This window comes from Sander vitreus, chromosome 6 (assembly GCF_031162955.1).
Source record: "Sander vitreus isolate 19-12246 chromosome 6, sanVit1, whole genome shotgun sequence".
NCBI lineage: Eukaryota > Metazoa > Chordata > Actinopteri > Perciformes > Percidae > Sander > Sander vitreus.
The window spans coordinates 32,665,003-32,686,656 of NC_135860.1; the positions used below are offsets into that span (position 1 = coordinate 32,665,003).

The 21,654-nt window shown below is 42.6% G+C and overlaps 1 protein-coding gene across 4 annotated transcripts in view; it reads left to right on the plus strand.

Moving 5' to 3' along the window:
* vps13b (vacuolar protein sorting 13 homolog B) overlaps positions 1–21,654 on the plus strand; it is a 352,525-nt gene that overhangs the window by 313,653 nt on the left and 17,218 nt on the right. For all 4 annotated transcript variants that reach the window (XM_078253791.1, XM_078253793.1, XM_078253790.1 and 1 more), the window contains 9 exons: positions 1,052–1,207; positions 5,589–5,855; positions 7,683–7,766; positions 8,435–8,610; positions 14,033–14,203; positions 17,001–17,208; positions 18,224–18,412; positions 19,230–19,376; positions 21,013–21,296. In XM_078253791.1, coding sequence (XP_078109917.1) covers positions 1,052–1,207; positions 5,589–5,855; positions 7,683–7,766; positions 8,435–8,610; positions 14,033–14,203; positions 17,001–17,208; positions 18,224–18,412; positions 19,230–19,376; positions 21,013–21,296 — 1,682 coding nt within the window. The remainder of the gene's footprint in view (positions 1–1,051; positions 1,208–5,588; positions 5,856–7,682; positions 7,767–8,434; positions 8,611–14,032; positions 14,204–17,000; positions 17,209–18,223; positions 18,413–19,229; positions 19,377–21,012; positions 21,297–21,654) is intronic.

Sequence of the window (21,654 nt, forward strand, 5' to 3'; positions counted from 1 at the left end):
CTCATGTTACTGTATTGTGTGAACAGTTATCTTTATTTAATATTGTATGTAGCATTTTCTTTTGTGGGATGCAAACGTTCCACCAAAACAAGTTCCTTCCCGAGACCATTTTGAAGAGCCACACTTAGAGCTTAGCGCCGCCCAAGACCATTGTGATTGGTTTAAAGAAATGCAAACAACCCCTGACAGTTTTTTCTCCTACCCAAGAGTGTATGCTCCTGTTGCCAGACCATCCTCCGCAGTGCTGTGGAGATAGGTCTGGCAATGCGAGACTATGTGTGTGTTGATTTAGATGGAGGGGGCATGTAACAACGTCTGCAGCAATATACACTACATGACACCTTATTTAGAACTAAATTAGTGTTATGCACTTTAATTTAAACTATTCTAGTGTTTTACACTACATCTGTATCTGCAGACTGTCTGCAGATACAGATGTAGTTACTGTATCGTCTTTACATATTTCTAGCCCTGCTGCCATGTTGTGGCCCACAATACAAGGAAATATGTTAAACGGTTGGAAAATTGTCACCATTGTAAAGTTGTTTGGATGTCAAACGATAGGACAGCGTCTGTTTATAGCTGTCCTCCTGAGTCTGGGTTTACATCCAGCCACACACATGGATGTGCTCCACATTGAAGTGATGGATATGAAGCTGGAAAGCTTGAGAGCCAAACTATCTGCCTCTTATTTAGACGTGTGGAGAACAGAGCCTTTCACATTCAACCGCACAATTGTACACATACACACACACACACACACACACACACACACACACACACGCAGTCATAATGAGCTTCCACATCAGCTGTTTTCCACCAGCCAGTTTATTGTGTGCGACCTTCCATTTCTACTTCCAACAGCAGCAGGTCTGTTCAGCACCAGTAAACAGGAACTTTGTTGTCTCCCTTCTTCGCCCTACCAACATCTTCTAAACAAAGACTCTTGTTGTTTACTTGCCTTTTGCTCGGGGATAAATAAAGGGCAAGAAGACTAACCTCTGATGTCTTCTGTTTCTGTGTGTGTATCCTGCTCTGTCCCATCCTGCAGCTGCTGCACATCTGCATCGAGGGATGGGGGAACTGGCGCTGGTCAGAGGCCTTCAGTGTGGACAATGTGGGAACTCTACTGAGAACCATTCAGTACAAAGGACGCACCGCTTCACTCATCATCAAGGTGGTGCAGCTCAACGGCGTCCAGAAACAGGTACAGTCAGTTTTTACAGACTTACTGTCTGTTTTTTTTTTGTTGGGTTTTTGGTTTGTTTTGTCATGTCACAAAATATGCGATAAAAGAAAATTGTGTACACATTATTGACATTTCCATCCGCCAAACGTCATTATGCAAACATTACCATTTTTTATTCAATTGAAATAGTCTACTTTGAATACATGTTTATTTTTGCAACAATACTTTAACATATAATTCATGAATGTGAAAAGTATAACATTTTTAACACAATGTCATATATTAGTATCAAGGTTAACCAGAATAATGTTGGAACTTTGTAGTTATCTTAAGCAATAAAAGGGGAGACAATGGTAAGCCTAAAGCCCCTGACATACCAACCGGACGGCTGACCGTCGGCAGAAGAGGCAGTCAGACTGATCAGTCGGCTCCCCGAGGTCCAAAAAGTGCCTTGGAACACACCGAAGCGACGCCATCTTGAAATGACAACGCATCACATGGGTCTGGCATCTCATTGACAGAAAATCCAAGGCAGCAGACTGGCAATACTTTTTAATTGAGTAGATTTGTGGTGAAACTATACCACAGCAATAAACAAAGTCCTGTTTTCAACCAAACCAAGAATGGAGGGATTCTGCAGATTATCTTCCTGCTAACCTGGAAAAAGTCTTGTAAATGGTTCCAGATTACAAAGAAAGTAGGAACTTGTTTGCTGCATTATGCCTGGCCTTTTTTTCTCCCAGTGCACCTTTTGGGATGAGCACTTTTTAATCTCCAGTTTTTTTTCCCATTTGTGTGTTATGATTTAGTAGTTGCTCGGCTAACAACTGTTTTTGACACTTTTTCGTAATCTGTTTCGTAGCACTGAAAGAAAAGTTTATGAGCTTGAAGCCATCCAAAAACACAATGTGCCCCATCAATCCACAAAGAAGATCACAGGAAGTCATAAACCAAATCATAAACCAGCTGCGTTCCCATTTTTACAGGACGGTGGTGAATCATGTTTGGATTTTTCCCACAAATACAAGGCAGAGTCATTGTATTCCTAAAAATGTAGAGAAGTCGTCACATCATAGCGGTGACACTTTGTTATGTAAACAGTGTCAAGTGTCGCACATGTCTCCCTTTCGTCCTCCAGACAAAACAGACTTGGCCTCTCGCATTCCTTCCTCCGTCTGTCCCAGACGTTGTTTACATCTTGTTCCCATTGGATCCAATGATAGGGTATGAGTGTTGGTCACATCGATTTCACAACACAAAGCCTCAGAGTGGGACAGCGGCTGCCACTACAGAGGAAGTTGGCTCCCACCTGTGTGAGCGTGGACCATGTTTTTTTTTTGGGATGGCGGGGGGGGGGGTGTTCCTCCTTGATTTCTCACACACTGCTGTACTGTCCCTCTCTGTCTAGCTACCCTATTGTTTTTTATAGTGACGGCTTCTTTATCATTTATATTGGCATGACTCATGTTGACTGCTGTAAAATCTCCCTCAAGTAAATACCATACACACACACACTGCGCACACACACACACACACACACACACACACACACATTTGAATTCTCTAATTACACACACACTAGGCACACTTTGATGCCTGTGGCAAAACACATGTGAGGGCAGGAGCGTTAGGGCTGCTACTGACAATTACTTTCACGATCAATTCATCTGTTGATTCTTTTTTTTATTATCATTGATTGGTCATTTCATCTGTAAAATGAAAATAATGAACACTGCCCAAATTGTACACAGTTTGCAGAATTGAAAAAGAGACAATTTTTCATGTCTTTCTAATTCTCTTTAAAACAGACTTCTTTTTGCACACATTTGTGTCAAATAAGTAGAAGATGGGCAGCCAGGGAAAGACAGTTTCTGTGTGTGTGTGTGTGTGTGTGTGTGTGTGTGTGTGTGTGTGTGTGTGTGTGTGTGTGTGTGTGTGTTTGTGCTTGTGTGTGTTGGGGGGGGGGGAATCTGACATGACATAACATATGCATATATCCACACAAGTGTATGTACGTATATGGGTGGTATATGATGTAAGTAAGTAGTGTGTGTGTGTGTGTGCGTGCACTTGTGTGCGCATAATGTATATGGAGTGATAGACTGTAACCTTGGAAAATGATCAGGCAGTGAGGAAGCAATCAGGCTAAACAGAGCAACCCTTTGATGAAAACAGCGCAGCTAAAGACAGGCCCTGGGAATCACTTTTAATAACAAACAAATGAATTTGAAGTTTTACTGATCCATCATGCTTGAGGGTGGGATGCAATTCCGAGCACCAGTGACCTTCAGTGAGGAAGATTTGACAGATGATGACTTTCGCCGTCATGGCTAAAAAAATATGTAATGCATCCCTATTTCTTCACTGTTTTCCTTCAGGTTTTTATGTGAGATTACTGAGGTAAACTAGTTTTTTCCCTAATAGAAATCATGTAGTGTCAGTAAGGCATCAGTATGCTTCAGCCAAATTATGTGTCTGAAACACTGTACTCATTTAGTAATTCTTAACCACACTATACCTGCATAGCAGTATTTGTATGACTTAGAGGGCAGGTTTTTGGATTTTGCCATTTTAAAGTTCCTTCTTTTTCACTAACTCCCTCATATACTATAGCAGTGATATTGGGTGATCCTTACAGTGAAAAAAACATGCTTTAGATCTAGAGCTGAAAGTGTCAAACTGTTATTTGTGTGTTGTTAATGTTTTGAGTGTAACATCTTTCTACACATCATTCTCAATTAACAGTGAATGTAAAAGCATCTTCTTTTGAGGACATTATAAGATCACAAGCAACAAGACATATTTGGTGGGAATGCTGATTCAGCAGCATTCCAACTATTGTTATTCTGTTCGGCCATTTTCTTTATTTTTCTTATTCCGTACATTTTTTGGCTCTCCGTAACTTCTGAATACTTTCAGCTATTAAAACCATTCAACCTTTGAAATCAGATCCTTAAAATCTTCTTCTGCTCCCAAAATGTTCAGCTCCTTCAAACAAACTTTAAAATGTTCACGAAATATTCAGGTATTAGTCTATGGCTTACACTAGAGTGCAGAGCCTTAAAAAATGATCTTTGTCCCTTCTCTATAAATTGCTCTCACGCCCACAATAGCTACTTGTCCTGCACAATTTATACAGTATAAATACGTAGGTATTTTTGTCTAGTGTCAGCCAATGCGCTCAGTTATGCGATATGACTTATACTTTTGGCTCGGTGAGCTTCCAAATGACAAGAGTTCCACATCTTCCTCCATTCGCTGCCCTGTTTAACATTCTCCACATTTCTGAGCGAAACGCAGAGCGAACCACTTTTTTAAATCGCTGATATGCCCACATTTTTAAGTTTATCAACATACATTTTACATGAATACGTTCTCGAAGGCCTTGTGGTGGTCACAATTACATCATTTCACTGATACCCCTTATCGTTTTAACAGTCTGAGGCTTTATTTGAGAGCTTGCTCTGTCTTTGAATAGCTCCAGTGGGGCACAGCTGACAGTTTCAGCAGGTGACATGGTCGTTAACTGATTAAAGATCAAAGAGATCTCATCACAGAGATCAAAGGATGTTTATCAACATGGTCACAGGTCTCTGTCTCTCTCTGTCTCTGTCTCTCTCTGTCTCTCTCTGTCTCTCTGTCTCGGTCTGTCTCTCTCTCTGTCTCTCTTTCTGTCTCTCTCTGTATGTGTCTGTCTCTGGCTCTCCGTAACTTCTGAATATTTTCAGCTATTAAAACCATTCACCTTTTAAAATGTTCAGCTCTTTCGGCTAATGATGGGACTTCTTCAACTTTTTTCTACTATTTATACTTTTTTAAATATTAAGAAATTTTCAGGTAATTCATTTCAACTTTCATCTTTGACAGTATTACAGTTCATCTTCCAGCTTTTCTAACAATGTATTTTAGCTCTTCACTTATTTAGGTAATGCAGTTTAGCTTCCAACTCTGACAATTTTCCAGATGTTTCAGCAGTGCAATGCATTTGTTTCACATTTCTGCATTTGTGAGTCATTATCAGTTAGAAAATATACTCAGACCTAACAATGTTCTACATCTTTTGTTTTTTTATTTATTTAATTAAATTTAGTTAATTTATTTTTCAACTTTTAAAGCCGACAATTCAGTTTAGCGTCAACTTTTAACTTTTTAATGAAATTCATACTTATTAAAACGATTTCCACTTTTTCAACTACTCTCACTACTTCAACTTCTTCTTACGGATTTAAGCTATTCATCCAGTTTAGCTTTAGCAATTCAGCTATTCAGCATTCCCACGCATTTTCTGCAGGAAATGCATTTTCTAGTTGTATTCAATGCTCAGTGTCTATTGCCTCCTAGAGTACAATTATTTTATTTTAACTGTGGCAACTGTCCCCTGTAACCTTCCTCTCTGCAGGTAATAATCTGTGGGCGGCAGGTGATGTGCAGCTACCTGACTCAGGACATTGAGCTGCGGGTGGTCCAGCACTATGTGGGGCCTGACAGTCAGACGGTGGTCAGGGAACACTGTGACTGCCTGGAGGCAGGGGACAAGTTGCCGTCATATGTGTTGGAGGATGCGGAGATGACAGAGCTGTGTGTGAGGGCCAGAGGAGATGAAGACTGGTCCCAGGATGTTCAGCTGGAGAGGATGGAAAGGGGCAACAGCAGCTCTGTTGTACAGGTACGGTAACACAAACTTCGGAGGGGCAAAGCCATTAAAGAGGCTTCTGAGAGGCTTTATACTGGAAATGTACTTGTACCGTTGATCCAGACTAGTTATTTCAAATGTCATTTTTAAAAAGACATGTTTGATATATCATATACAAACACAGATAGAGACACACACATTGCACACACCACTACTTCCCACTGGCTCTCCAGCCACACACACGTTTGGAGCTGGTGACTGGACCACCAACTATGGTCAGATGCTCTTCTCCTGGGTGGCCACAGTGGCAGAGCTTCCACGCTGCTAATCACAGTTAGAGGAAAGATTGAGATCTTCCCCTCAGATAGGCTTACAAAGGCCCTCCAACCCATAATTCAGCCATGTTGAGAGGCAGAAAATACAGTTTATTCTCTCTCATAACAACACTAACCATAGACAGGAAACCCTAGCTGATACGTGGGCACATGGAGAGGCTTTGAAGGCACTTTCACACCGCTGGATTAGTGCCAGACAATCACTCCTTCACTCCTTCCCAGCTTTTCTTGCTCTTGTTCTGTATTTTTCTTGTTCCCTGTCTTTCTCTGTCCCTCTCTCTTTGTTTTCTTCCTTTATAAGCCCCATGCTGTTAACCGTTAGCTTGTTTCTACAGCTTCAGCTTCTGTGTGTGGGTCTGAACATCTCTGACTCCACTCCAACCTCCGCTGTTATATCTTCTCCTCAGATCAGCCATTCATTACACATATGGAGGGTTGGCTCCAAATGAGAGAGCTGCCTGGACTAGTAGCTGGGTCCTTAGATCTCTCTATCTCTGTCTGTCTCCTGCTATTTCACTCTCATGTTTCCTCCCTTACTTGTACTCTCTCGCCCACACACTGGCTCACTTGTTAACTCCTCTTTTTTATTTACTTTATCCTCTGGCATTCAGCTTGTCCACCTGTTCCACTCTCTAACTCTCTCCCTGGACTATGTCTGTCTCTTTTCTCATCTGTCTCCTGATTATCTGTATCAGTAATCCATGTCAAGTAACTCCTCTTCCTCATTTCTCACCTTACTCCTCCCAAACTTTTTCAGCATCTTTTTCTGCCCCCGTCCTTCACTTTTGACAAAGTACAGGCGGTCGTTTTGACCTTATCCCAGCGGTGAGTGTTTTTGGTGGATCAGGCCTAAAAAGTAGCTGTTTTCCAAAGTTTCACTCCCTCATCTCAACAAGGCTGTTTTGCAAGGCCCACTATATTAAAACTGAATGTTCCCTCTGTCTCTGTGCTCCACTCTGCTGTCCCCACCAGTACATCAAGTCCCCAGTCTGTCGTAAACTAGACCACTTGTAACGTGCCTTGGCTTTAATGAGGAGTGAGGAGTAAATGGGACAAACACCAGTGACATATAAAGAGCGCTCAGCCTTCGGTGGGCACATTCTCAGCCTTTTAAATTGTACTAAGATTTAATTGCCTGTAATGGCCCATTATCTTGCACTAACAGTTGTCAGTCGCCTTAGCCATGATATTGTGTTGCAGGGCTTTAGGGAGATTTAACTTTTAACTACTGGAAGAAGCCAAGAAAGAACTTTTTTAGTACAAAACATAATGAGTTACTGATGGAGGCAATAAACATTCTGCCAATGAGCATTAAAGTAATCAGATATCCATTTTTTTTTTTACATTGCAACCACAAAGAAACACAATCAAGTTGATCAATCTTTTTATATTAACCCTTTGCAATAATGTAAAGATAGGTGACTGAAAACGTGGGTTATACACACAGTATGACTAAACTGTTTTCAGTTGGACAGAAGGGATTTATAAGTGATGAATCAATAACAGCCAGTGTGTCTCATTTCAGGTGCCTTGCTCCAGTGGTTCTTTGCTCTATGTTTGGTGTACACTTATCACAATTGAACCTGGCTCTCACATGCAGCAGAGAGTGGTGAGTATACCCACACACACACACTCACATGCACAGTGTTTATTTCCATATTGTGACATAAAGTTGATGCTTTTACTGATACTCTAGCTGCTGTTAATATATGTTTGTATGGGTGTTCCAGCTTTTGCCAGGGCAATATGTTATTGATTACTACGGAACACAAAGCATTACATATCCATTTGCATAAAAAATACAGTAATGTATTTGTTTTTAAGATTATTTGTAGGCCTTCATTGACAGGACAGCTGAGGAAATGAAAGGGGAGAGAGAGGGAGGAATGACATGCAGCAAAGGGCCGCAGGTCGGAGTCAAACCCGGGCCCGCTGCGTCGAGGAGTAAACCTCTATATATGGGCACCTGCTCTACCAACTGAGCTATCCGGGCGCCCTCTTTGGTATAATTTGACATAATATGTTCACAGACCCGCCTGGTTTGGTCGTTTTGCTCGGTTGATCTGTACTGGGGTCACATCATTTGCTGCCGTATATTCTACCCATTGTATCTTCTTAGGATAGCTGGAATTCAATTAATTAGTCCAAAACGAGAAAACGGACATTATAGGGATTCATGGCAGCTGTATTATTGAACACATAAGGTCATCATCACATTCAGTCTGTTTGTGCAGTATGTCTCACTGGTGATTGTTCTGTATGAATCCAATGTTTCAGGTGGTTTTCAGTCCACTGTTTGTCATGAGGAGCCACTTGCCAGATCCAGTAATCGTCCACATAGAGAAGAGGAGTCTAGGACTGAAGGAGAGCCAGCTGATACATGGCCAGGGCCACCAGGAGCCCCTGTTAAACACTGAGGCCGACCTTACCCACCACCTAATCTTCCAGGCCAGGTAAAAAAAAAAGATCAAAACCCATGGAGCATAATCTATACCATCTAGAACATTTTTCTCAACGGGGCATTCAGAAGATGACGGGGGGGGGGGGGGGCTGGAAGCAATATTTTGGAAAGGGAGGCGTTGAGGTGCCCTTGGGGGGCGTTTGTTTGAAAGCTAGTTTAAACCAAAGATTCACAATAACAATACATGTTCACACTTTAAACTACTTGCAAAGAATAGCGGTCTGCAACATTAAAACCTGCCAGTTCACGGCACTGAGAGACGGTGGATCATAACTCTTCTTCTCTTCTGTGCTTCTGTCAGCTTTGTTTGGCGCAGCGCTGTGCTGCCTTCATGGAAACGGGACGTCAGAGCATCATCTTAAAGAGCATCATCTTAAATGAGCTCCGTATACATCAGCGTGAAGCTGCGTTCAGATTGTTTTTTTTAAAGCAATCGCCGCAGGGTGGTGCGACGTCCTGTTGTGTGCTTTAACCCCCCACTGTAGCACAAGTAGACTTTATATTTCACAGTAACAGTTTTTCGTCAGATCGTTTATAGAACACGTTTCCTACTGCACCTGAAGGCAGCTTCATTTCACAGGAAGATGTAAGCTAACATATTTACAACCTAGACTGAACAACTCAACTGGGCTCTTATATTTGACTCTTCTAACCTAGACTCCTCTAACCTAAACTCTTTAACCTAGACTCTTCTAACTATACTTCTAACCTAAGCTCTTCTAACCTGAACTTCTAACCTATACCTAACTAATAGACTCTTTAACCTAGACTCTTCTAGAAGCTCTTTAACCTAGATATTCAACACTGGAGCTCTTTATAACCCTAGGAATTTCTTCAAGCTCTTCTAACCTAGACTCTTCCTACCTAGACTCTTCTAACCTAGGCGCTTCCTAGCCTAAAGCTCTTCTAACTAGACTCTTCTAACCTGGAGCTCTTCTAACCTAGACTAGACTCTTCTAACCTATACTCTTCTAACCTAGACTCTTCTAACCTAGACTCTTCTAACCTAGACTCTTCTAACCTATACTTCTAACCTAGACTCTTCTAACCTATACTCTTCTAACCTAGACTCTTCTAACCTGGAGCTCTTCAACCTAAACTCACTACAACCTAGCTCTTCTAACCCTGAACTCTTCTAACACAAACTCTTTCTAACTTTAGGAGCTCTTCTAACCTAGACTCTTCTAACCTAGACTATTCTAAACTATACTTCTAACCTAAACTCTTCTAACCTAGACTCTTCTAACCTAGACTCTTCTAACCTAGACTATTCTAAACTATACTTCTAACCTAGACTCTTCTAACCTACTCTTCTAACCTAGACTCTTCTAACCTATACTCTTCTAACCTAGACTCTTCTAACCTAGACCCTTCTAACCTAGACTCTTCTAACCTAGACTCTTCTAACCTAGACTCTTCGAACCTAGACTCTTCGAACCTATACTATTCTAACCTATACTATTCTAACCTAGACTCTTCTAACCTAGACTCTTCTAACCTAGACTCTTCTAAGCATCAACAAAGGGCTCTCGCTAACTTTCAAAGGTTGTAAAGTTAATCTCATTCAGCAGTAAATCCTTGTGCTTTTACCCCTTGATAAGTGACAGCTTGTTTTCCGTTGGAACAATTCGGTTATAGATTTAGATTTGAATGTTAAATTGCTATCTGTTTCTGATTGGCTACTGTTAGTGTTTGTAATACCTAATTAAAGTTTGAATGATACATATCTAGTCGTTCTGATTGGCTGCTGTTATTTAAATTGAATGTCGCATGAACACCTGTAAATATAATTTCTATTCACGTCTTTTTTGATACCAGGGAAACTAATAATGTCATTCAATGATATGATTTTTTGATTATTTTTGATAACAATAGTAATGACAATAATAGGCCTAATATTGGGGCGTAGTCATTAATATTCAGGGAAATTAGCCTACATCTTATTTGATGGGGGACGGTTAGGGACCTGGATAATGGATAGGGGGGCGCTGGCACAAAAAAGGTTGAGAACCACTGATCTAGAACGTAGTACTGACCAACATTTACAATAAGTTCACACCCTTAAAGCTGTAGTGCGTAACGTTTTGATATTAATGAACGTCCGTTACATTCAAGCCATTGCCAAATGAGTTGCTACAAAGCTAATTAAGACTATCCGCTCCACACAACTCTCTCTGGATTTCTCAGTATGACTATGTTCAGGAAATGTTGTCATCAGGCGACTTTCGCAGGCAGAAACTGGAGTGAAGATAATGACCTCTTCTGAAGAGTCCATCATGTTAAACTCTCATGTTGTTCTCATACTAATGACACATGTCCGTTTGTTTGTGTGGAAAGCTTTTATGAAGCAGCTGCGGAAGGCATTCAGAAATGTCAACAGATGAGGTCATCAGCTCATACGGGGCAACAAGCGCATGTTAATCAGCTGTTTAATTTAAAATGTCCAATGTTACACATGCACACACACACACACACACACACCCCCACACTCACTGAGCTCTCTTAAAGGAGCCGCACCACCATTTTACAACAAATGCCTTATCGCGCTGATATGATCGAGCCCGACCCGAACCCGACCATCATTTATAAATATCTGTCCGAACTCGGCCCGGCCTGCCGTGTACCATCGGGTCCCGTCGGGTTCGGGTCGGGTATCCATCCTCTAATGTCGACGCGCCAACAGTGTTGTTGTCATTACTTAGAATTCCTCATGGGGGCGACAGAAACTACGCACTATAGCTTTAAAAGGCAAGGTAGTTCTAAAGTCAAAAGTCTCAAGACCCATAATAACCTTTAACCTTTTGTACACATCTCATGATACATTAACACTCATAATCTATGCTCATGACTGAGACAGACCTTCACCTGCTACTGCATCTTTGCCAGGTCTTCTGTTTCCGTCCTTGCTCTGTCCTCATTACCAAGATGGTTGCCGATCAGCAGGAAAATTCACTGTACAATTTAGTTCTTTCAGTCCAGTGTTATATTATGTCATCAGCCACCAGCTCATAGTACTACAAAGGACAGAGTCTCATTTTAGTCTTCTGTAATGGATGAGACACTTACTTAAGCTTCTCTTACACCACATTCTGATCTCCCTGAACCAACATGAAGACATGATCTAGGGGAATCCAGGCACATTTCAGTGAAACAGGAAGCCAGTTTGGCAGCAGTAAGACACTGCTCCAATTCCAACTTGTCAGGTTGGACCATAATTACACCTCATTTAGATACAGGCCCTAACAGAGAGCAGGTTTTTGGCCCCATATTGGCAACATATTTGTCCGTGTGTGTCTGTGTGTGTGTGTTTGTGTGGAGAGGATTGTATGTGTGTGCACACATGTTTGCGTGGGTGAACAAGTATGTGTCCTGGTATCCACGTGTGGTCTGGGTCTGTCATTGTCATAGTTATGTGCCAGTGTAAGTGTGACAGTCGCCACTTCATCATGGCCAGAGTCTGTCACATACATCACTACTACGCCTGTTACTCGGGCCCCAGTCTGTCAGTGTGTGTTCACACTTTCTCATATTGTCCGTATCCTCTTGTAAGAGACAGCTCTTCATACAGTTCATCATGGTAGGCTCCACTAAGCCGAATCAGTTGTCAAAATGTTAAGTTGCATCAGAATGTTCCAATAAAAGAAATGCCATGTACTGTATCTGTCCAAAGTGTCTTTCAGTGACATGAGTGTTTATGTTTCAGTATGGGTGGCCCCAGGGGAAATAGCTACCACATGTACATACTGTGTTGTTGTTGTTCCTACTGTATTTGTTATCTGTACATCTGTAATCTATGTTGTTTTATGCGAATCCATGAAAGAAACATTGGTAGCAACTAGTGGTGATCTGAGTAAACAGAGTAAACGTTGAGTGTAATTGACTCCCCCTGACAGAATCTTTAGCTGTAACCGTTGTGTGTTTAGATATCTGGTCACAAAGTTTATTTTGATTTCAGCTGCCATAAAGGAACCACAGTGGCCATACAGTGACTGGGAATATATTTGGCCCCTGTTTGTTGTAGATAAATCCTTTTTCATGCGCTCGCAAGCTCAGAAACAACTAAGTGTCTTGTCTTTCTGGATTGCAACCACAATGCTCCTTGTGTTTACAATCTGTCCCCTGCCTAAACTGCCTCTCGCCGCACAAACTTACATACCCCCCTCGCTTGTCCCCCAGATTCAATCCATCCCTCTCCATCCTCAAAAACACACACACACTACAAGCCACAATTGTAAACGTACCTTCACTCACATACACATGTATGACACGCATACACACAGGCCCACCTCTAGGACAGATCCAATCTCGAATGTTCGCTGGTCAACAGCTCGTCTTTCCTTCCTGTAATTACACATAGTTGTGGGCTCTAATGGACGAGGTAGAGAGCAGAGCTGCGGTCTGCGACACCAGAGACACAGACAAGTCTTAACCAGAACTGTTCTGTCCTGCTCTCCTCATATTGGCCACCACATTAGAAAGCTGAGGGTTACAATCAGAAGCCTCATCCAGTTTCCCCCCTCAGGAACTGCTCTGGATGAAAATCTTCCTGTCAACACCTTGTCCCTCTCCTCTCTGTTGCCCCCAGATATATAAGCAATAGCCCCTGTGTTTCTTTTATAGCACAATGAGCTCTATTAATAAACTACTGCTCTGGTGTAAGGGGCTGCTTTGCTTTAGCCAAGTGGAACGGGATCCTGCCCAGAGAAAGAGAAGAAGCTATTACAGTTTGGATTTAGTTCTTTTTTCTTCTTCTTGCAAAGCCATAATTGACCAATGTCTGGGGCTAGAGGTATGCAATAGGATTATTTACTGCAGTTTTGCTTTTTCTATGATCTTTGTGAATTAGTGTTTGTAAGTTAAGACTGCATGTCAGGAAAAACAAATTCAAAACAAAAGGCAGATTTGACCCTCTTCGAGGTTTCAGGGTAAAAGCAGAGTTTAGCTGGAGGTCACTTTAATTGTTCTGAACAGAACAATGGGAATAGTGAGCTGCTGTCAACAGATGTCTTGTTCTATAGTGAATAAAAAAAATATGTTTGAATTGATTCTGGCGTAGAATAACTTAACATGCCAGATTTGCTGACATAATATACAGCAGTGGTTCACAACCATGTGCCTTCATGACCCTACGAGTATGTAGGTTTTCATTCCAAGCGATCACTTATCACACCATCCACCACAGAGGAGATAATCAAGATAAGTGAAATCAGCTGGTACAGTGCCTGCTTGGCAGGAGGACCTGCAGATTGTTGGGTAGAGATAGTACATGTTTGAGGATATATACAAGTCCTGTAAGGTATCTATTTCAAATGAAAATTGGTTACATGTTCCCACATAAAACAAATAAATACATGCATCGCACTCATGTTCGTCATGTTAGAGAAACCTATAATGATTTGTGCTCTGTCTTTCAGGGAGGATGAAGATGCTTCCCACTGTGCTGTACCAGTCTCCACCAGCCTAATCAAACAGATAGTGAACAAGAATGCAAATGAGGACAACCTGGAACACATCCTGGCTGACTTCTATGGGCCGAAGACCTCCACTGGGCCACCATGGCCCTACGTCACCAACAATACTGACAGGTACTCCACATTAGTTTTTGCCTACTCATTCAGTGCCCTGCATTTGTGAGAATTGCAGTTTTGTGATTTAATTTCGTGAATAGTGTTGCTCGTCTTTTTTTTTTTTAAAACAAAATCTTGAGGAGCCAGCTGAACTTGCAAGCACATGGGTTGGATAAACAAGCGAAGCAAGGCAGGATGGAGAAATAATGTCACATGCTGTAATGCAAGTTGTGAGCCAGATTCACACTCATAACAAACATGAGTCCTCATACACAGCCACCATGGCACCTTATGATCCTTTGTAATAAGTCAACATGTGTAATTATTTTCTAACTTTATTATAGCACTTCTGTGGCAAGCATTAAATCTTACTGTAAAATGGCACAAATTTCATTGAAAGCCACCAGAGTGTTTTTTCTAATAGTAGGCTTCATACAGCATCCCTCCTCAAAGCACAAAGTTGTGCAAGCAAGCCCTTTAATGAGGGAAGCTTGTCTTTATTGCTGACTCTTTGTTCACATAATAAAACAGTTAACTGCAAAGACAATGCAGAGCCATGCATCAGAAGTTAGCAGGGATCCCACTGCCGTCCCCACAGACCGGAGATTTAGGCTGTCACTCTGTCACGGCCCCACTTTCTCACACAAGTCACAGGGCACACATCCAGTTAAAACTTGGCACAGCTTGCAAGCAAGCGTACAGTGTGTATACTGTATAGATGTGTGCACATGTGTGTATATGTGGCCCGTGCATGAGGGTACATATAGAGTACAATCGGGCAGCACACACATGAAACTGTCCACAAATGTCACTCTGGGAATCCTCTTTTGTCACAAAGCAATCACATCTTGATAGCAGCGGAAAAAGATGTAGCCACATGCTCTCCCACAGGCTCCGAGTTACAAAGAGTCCCAGTAGATCTGCTGGACATGTGGGCCATATGTCTGCCTGCCTGTGGTTTCCCAAGTTTCTCTGCTCTCTATACATACTCAAACATGCACACAGATTGTTGCCCAGCACATGTGTACATACTCATAACACTGTGTTACAAACGCGCACACACATGGCTCACCTTTAAATGTCACACACTCTGTGTCTCAGTGGAGGGCTGCTATCTGGCGGTTTGGTGTTGGGTTTCTCTGTCAGTCGGGCCTCTCTCTTCCCTGCTAGACAAAAGCCCAAGGCCAAAGCACATTTCCCATCATGGAAGTAGCAGTGGCAGTTTGTGTGAAACCCAGCTACTTTATGTTTAAGAGAATGAGGGGAAAAATGGTATGAGAAAAGAGGGGGGGAGGAATGTCATTTGAGGATTAATAGCACTGATGTCTATCTCTAAACACACTCAGTACTTGGACAGCAAGTGAAAGCCACAGTTTTGATAACAGTGATACAGTTTGCTGTTTGGAAAGAGGCTTCAGTCTCTCTGGCACAGTGGAGAAACCAAACCAATTGAACTCCCTGGCAGGGAGTGTGTAAATATTGTGTCTTAAAGGGGTAGAGGAAGTTGAAAGTGGTAAAAGTTATTTTTCTTTCTCTGTTGGATTTTTAATGGCAGAGAGGCACCTCCACAATCATTAAACAAACATCTTGTAGTGGTTGGGGTTAGGGTAAGCGCTAGCTGCAGGCTGTGTGTGTGTGTGTGTGTGTGTGTGTGTGTGTAAGGGGTGCTCAGAGCAGTGTGCTTCTTAAAAGTCACACTTCTAAAACCCTCAACTCCAGAGTTGGCAGGTTTTGACAGAAGCTGCTGAGCGCATTTCTTTGAATTACCTTTTTGTGAGCTCTGTAATGTGATTTATGAGCTCTGCCCTCAGCCTTGAGGTCAATGTTCTATATACCCCACACACACACACACACACACACACACACACACACACACACACACACACACAGCAGTAAATGGTAAAGAAAAGCTATCGTCAGTGCTTTTTTTAGTCACGGGGAGACTTGGGTATGTGACAAGTTTGAGATGGCAGGTTGGTGGGTTCGGCAGCCTTGAAGGAGAGGGAAGACTGGGCCGCCTTTTATGGCTTTGAACTTCAGAGTAAGTCTGAGAGAACTATTTGTTTGGCTCTCTCCTGGCACTGCGCTGTTTAGGGTTCACAAGACCATGATTACCGTCAAATGACTGCTGTGTCAGTGGATTGGTGGAAAAATGATTGTGTTTCTCTGCCTGTTTGTCTGTTTCTCCACATGCCCATGTGTGTTCCCAGATGCCTTGTCAACTGTTCTCTGTATATGTTTGTATTGCATAACTTGCCTACAGACCTTTTGTTTCTATGTTTGTTTAGCCTGACTGACTGTCTGTGTGTGTTAATGGTCTGCATAGTATAACAGTATAAGAATTGTTTGTTTATACACAACACATTTCAATGCCTGTTTAAAGGCTGCATGCCGCTCTATATTTGGCACTGTGTAAAACATGTCCATAGCTGAATTACATCAGTAGACAGGGCAAATGATATCCTTAATCTTAGTAATTGAGCATACATGATGAGATTTATTACCAAGATGACAATAATGGCTGTTTATCAATACTGCATTACAGGTAGCTGTGTGTCTGTCTCTCTGTCTATATCTATGTCATTATAGCTATGTGTCTAGGGTAAAGTGTTTACGGTCCATGCACCCATAGCCTTACTGCAGTGGCCCAAATGAGAAACAAGCTCAGAACAGTAGTAATGTGTTCAGCATGTCAGCTTGCTTGTCTGTAGTCTTGTCTAACCCACTTTATAGAGTAGTGTTGAGCAAGGCATCAGCACTGTCAGGATTCACTTACAGGTGATTTCTAAAATGTGAGTTTGTTCTCTCCCCACAGGTCAGTGCTGGAGCCCCTTGCCCAGTGGGACAGTCCCATGCAGGTTAAGTTATCCTGCTGGAAGTCTGGTCTGAAAACTCTGCTGGTAGAGTTGTTGCCCTGGGCCCTGCTGGCCAACAACTCCCAATGGGACCTCTGGTTTTTTGAAGGAGAGACCATCGTACTGCAGATACCAGCCGGGAAGGTCATTGTACCCCCCAACTTCAAGGTATGGTGCCAACTACAGTATATGTATCCTGCAAAGGGCAGGCTTTCTGTTGAAAATGTGTTGTCTTGGGCACCTGGGTAGAAATAATTCTGATTCAGTATACTTTCCTAATTTAAGTCACTGTATGATCTACAGTGATCTTCCTGTTGCACTGAAGATACATAATACATCAAGACCTGCAAGATGGTCTTTTTATCATTATGAAACCAGCTCGTCCCTCATCTTCACTAATAAGCACAAATCTGTTCACCAAAGCTACATTACAACAATATTCCCTGCCTTCCCAAGTCTTTATCTGCTGCCAAGCTCTGTCACCGTACACTGTAGGCATGTCTTCTCACTGGCTTTAGAGATCAGAAGAGGTCTGCAGATGGTTTTCCCCCTGTGGAACATAACGCACACATACACACACACAGATTTATCTAGCACTAACCCAGTGCTAAGCGGAGAAGGCAGCGTATCAAAGAACAAGTGCTGATATGGGTCAGCTCAGAGAAACAAAATTAAAAGTTGTAAAATATGTAATAGCCTGTGAAATAGAAATAAATAAAGCCTTGTTTCCATAGAGCTCTGCTGTTTATCATGGCATAACAAGTGAAGAGAAGATTTGGTCTCTGCTGAGACTCTTTCAGAGTTGATTGGTTTATGAGGAAAAGGTTGCTGTTTGATCGGCATGTTTCATGATGCTGCTAGCTGCAGAGCCAGATGAACAATCAGTGTGTCATTCAAGCATCTGTGGGACACTTAAATTATGTTCTTGCAACAAAGCCAGCAGTAATGGGAGTTATATTCTGGCCAGTTCCAGGACTGTTTGAATGCTATGCAGAGAACATGGACACTGTCAGAACATTGTGCTGAGTTGTTGGTAATGAAGCCACAGATGGCCCTAGCATGTGGCCGTTTCCGAAATGCAATCAAATACAGTCCATTTTATTTGTACATTGTGTTTGACAGGTCTGACAATGATTCAACTTCTGATTCTCTCCCCCTCCTATCTTGTCCCCCCGCTATCCAGGAAGCCTTCCAGCTTGGTATCTACTGGGCCCACACTAACACCGTCCACAAGTCTACAGCACTCAAACTGGTCCATGACCTGACTTCTCCTCGATGGAAGGAGGGATCAGACTCAGAGGTGATCACTCTGGATGAGGAGGGATATGTAGAGGCCGACATCACCCTGGGAGCCTTCCCTGGCAGACAGAAGGTGAGGGAAACAACGCTTTCATAACATCCAGTCACCACTGCTCACTAAAGCCTTAGTGTGGAACTTTTTTATATTATTGAACGTCCGTTACATTCAAGCTAGTCTATATCCACCACAAATAATAGAACAGTTACAACAGTCTGGTACGTTCAGAAAATGACATCACTTTATTATAATGCAGCCTTTAAAACCAGGAAAAGACAACACTTGGGCCATATTACGATATCCAAAATCTAAGACGATATCTAGTCTCATATCACGATATCGATATAATATCGTTATATTGCCCAGCTCTAATTCAAGCCATTGCCAAATCAGTTGATACCAAGCTAACTAAGACTATCAGCTCCACACAACTCTCTCTGTATTTCTCAGTATGGCTATGTTCCGAAAATTGTGTTGTCCGACGACTTTCGCGCGGAGAAAATCGAGCGAAGAGTCCATCATGTTTTATGAATCCTCCGTGTTCTCCTTAGTTACATGCAACTGTGTGGTGGGGGTGGTGCGCGATCACAGAAGGTTTGTATCATGTGGACGCGTCGACAGTTTTGTTGTCGTCCTAGAATTCCTCATGGGGGCCACAGAAACTACGCATTATAGCTTTAAATGTCATTGGATTTGGAAAGTTACTTTTTCATTAAAGCTATGGTGGGCACAATGAAAATGTTTTGCAGTACAGTTCATTATAATGTAGTTTACTGAAAACCTTTTTTGAAATGTGTATTTTAGTTACGGCAACGACTGAGTTAGCTCTGTGTCTCACCACAGTAGGCCGATATCCAGATTTCTCAAGTAATGTCTGTTGTTTCCTCTGTAGCTGTGTCAGTTCTGCGTGTCGTCCGTGGTGAGACACGGCATCCAGATCCTACAGATAGAGGACAGAACAATTCTTGTCAACAACACTCCGTACATGATTCAGTACAGGCCTCTGCTGACTGACCATGCTCTTGGAACCGATGACCAGGTAATGTCCATAAACACTCTCTCTCCTCTCACTGTGCACTGAATCACACTCTGTTTTCAAACTACCATGCACACAAACGTGCAATAAGTAGACCTCAGCAATGTAAGTACTGCTTGAGTGCAGTAAATCAATGGGAAACATACATGTGTCCAGACAAGGCTAGCAGCAGCAGCAGCGCCGTGTCAGGCACGTTTCTGGTGTGCAAAGACATAGAAAACGCCACGCAGCTGACACGCAACAGAAACGCCACACTCACGCCACGCAGCCAGTGTGTAGCTGGCCTTATGTGCTAATCTTGGGCTGAACCTGGGTCCCTGCAATCCGACATAGGTTTTCATGTATCCCGGTCCAAAATTACTGGACCTTATCACAGGACCATAGGACATGAAGTAATTGACCGTCCTCTGTCTTACATCTTAGACACATTTGGTGTGTCTTTCCTACTGATTCTGTCCCACTCCTCATCATCCAGTGTAGCTCCAGCTTTTTAAAACATAATGAAATAGTGTAATTTCTGGGTCCACAGCTTCAATTCCTCACTGCTACCTCATAAGCATAAGGCGTGCGTGCGTGCGTGCGTGTGTGTGTGTGTGTGTGTGTGTGTGTTCATAAATGTGTATGGCCCCTGCATCATGTCTGTCCTGTCCCGCTGAAGTTACTGAGGCTTCACACATACAGTATATTCCCCATGCACATTACTCACACACTTCCACCCCAGCACTGCCACACATACACACATTGCTCGGACGTAGCAAGCCGTTTTCCATCAGATCATGCTGCTCCCCCTCTCTCCCTCCGCCGTTTTCACCATGTGGCTATGGCACTTCATTGGGACATTTGACAAACACCCAGAATTGGATGCAGGTTTCCCTTCTCGCTTTCATCTGCTGCTTGTCCCCAAAGAGAGCAACAATGTAGTGATGTCATTTAACGAGCCTTCAGATCCTCTTAAAGAAGGATGGCAAAGCTTGCCAGTTGCCACTAATTGACTGAAAAAAAATGTTTTCTAGAAAAAAAACTAAATAGCGGGCGATGGGCTTAACAATAACACAGACCACAAACAAGGCGAGGAATGCCTTTCTAGTTGGTCTATTCATCATGCTTAGTGCCTAATCCCTGTAGTCCTCAACTACTCGCTGCTCACTGGCTGCTAAACCAGCACAGCAGGGCTTCTCTGCTACCAATTTAGCACTAAGCTCAGTGGGAGAGAGAAGAAAGTACAATAACAATGTGGTTTCGCCATGTATCTTTTGTTGTAATCACTTGCATCTTCTTTGCTCTCTGTATTTCTTTCTTAATGTACCATCTCATGTCCTTTTCTGACGCGTTTGTCCACTTTTTTTCCCCTACCCACTTTATTTATGTCTTTTATTCTCATTTGCTTTCCTTAATTCAATTCTTTTCTCTTCCATCTTTTTTTGCTTTTCTGTTTTTCCTTTATCATGTGCTTATTTTCTTTTATTTTGCCTCCCCCTTTTTTCTTCCCTCTCCACTCCTTTTCTTTCTTTTTCTCTCTTCTCTCCTCATATCCTTTCATCTCTTCCGCGCCTTTTTCTTTTCCTCTCCTTTACTTTCTTCCCATCTCTTCTTTTTCGTCCTCCCTTTTCATCACATTTATATGGTGTGCTCTCCTCAGGCCTGTGAGATACCAGAGACAGCACTGTTCAGCCTGGCTCCCACTGAAGAATCGTCCCTGGCCAAACCCTGCTCTGTGCCATGCTGGGACCTCCTCCAAACCAGTGTCCAGGGAACAGTGTTCCCCCTCCCGCACAGACACATGCTCTTCAGCTTATTTCCCAGGCATGATGGTGGAGTTGGATCTGCAGCATGGAGCCTCCCCGCTCCCATCCGACCAGACTTCCCCAGGCAGAGTTTGTCTGTTCCTGGGGAACCGGACTCTGGGGGTGGCCTGAGCAGCAGGTGGGTGAAACGGAGCATCCGTGGTTTGCTGGCTGTGACAGTCCATTTAGAGCAGGGTACCGAACCCTGGCTGGCACAGGACATAAAGCCGGGAGGTACTGTTGCTCGTCACAGCTTGTTAATAAACAGCTGACGCAAAAGGAGAAATGCCCTCAACATTTCCACTGTCAGTCTCTCTGCTTGTCTTGTAAAATTGATACCTCACAGTCTATCTCATGTCTTTTTTACTTAATTTCTTTTTCTCTTTCTTTTCATGCAGCCTATATTTTCATTTTAGCCCAAGTAAAAGAAATTTCATCTTTCAATTACAAAAAACACAGGCTACATACAGTACACAGGCCAATGAGCATATCGCATT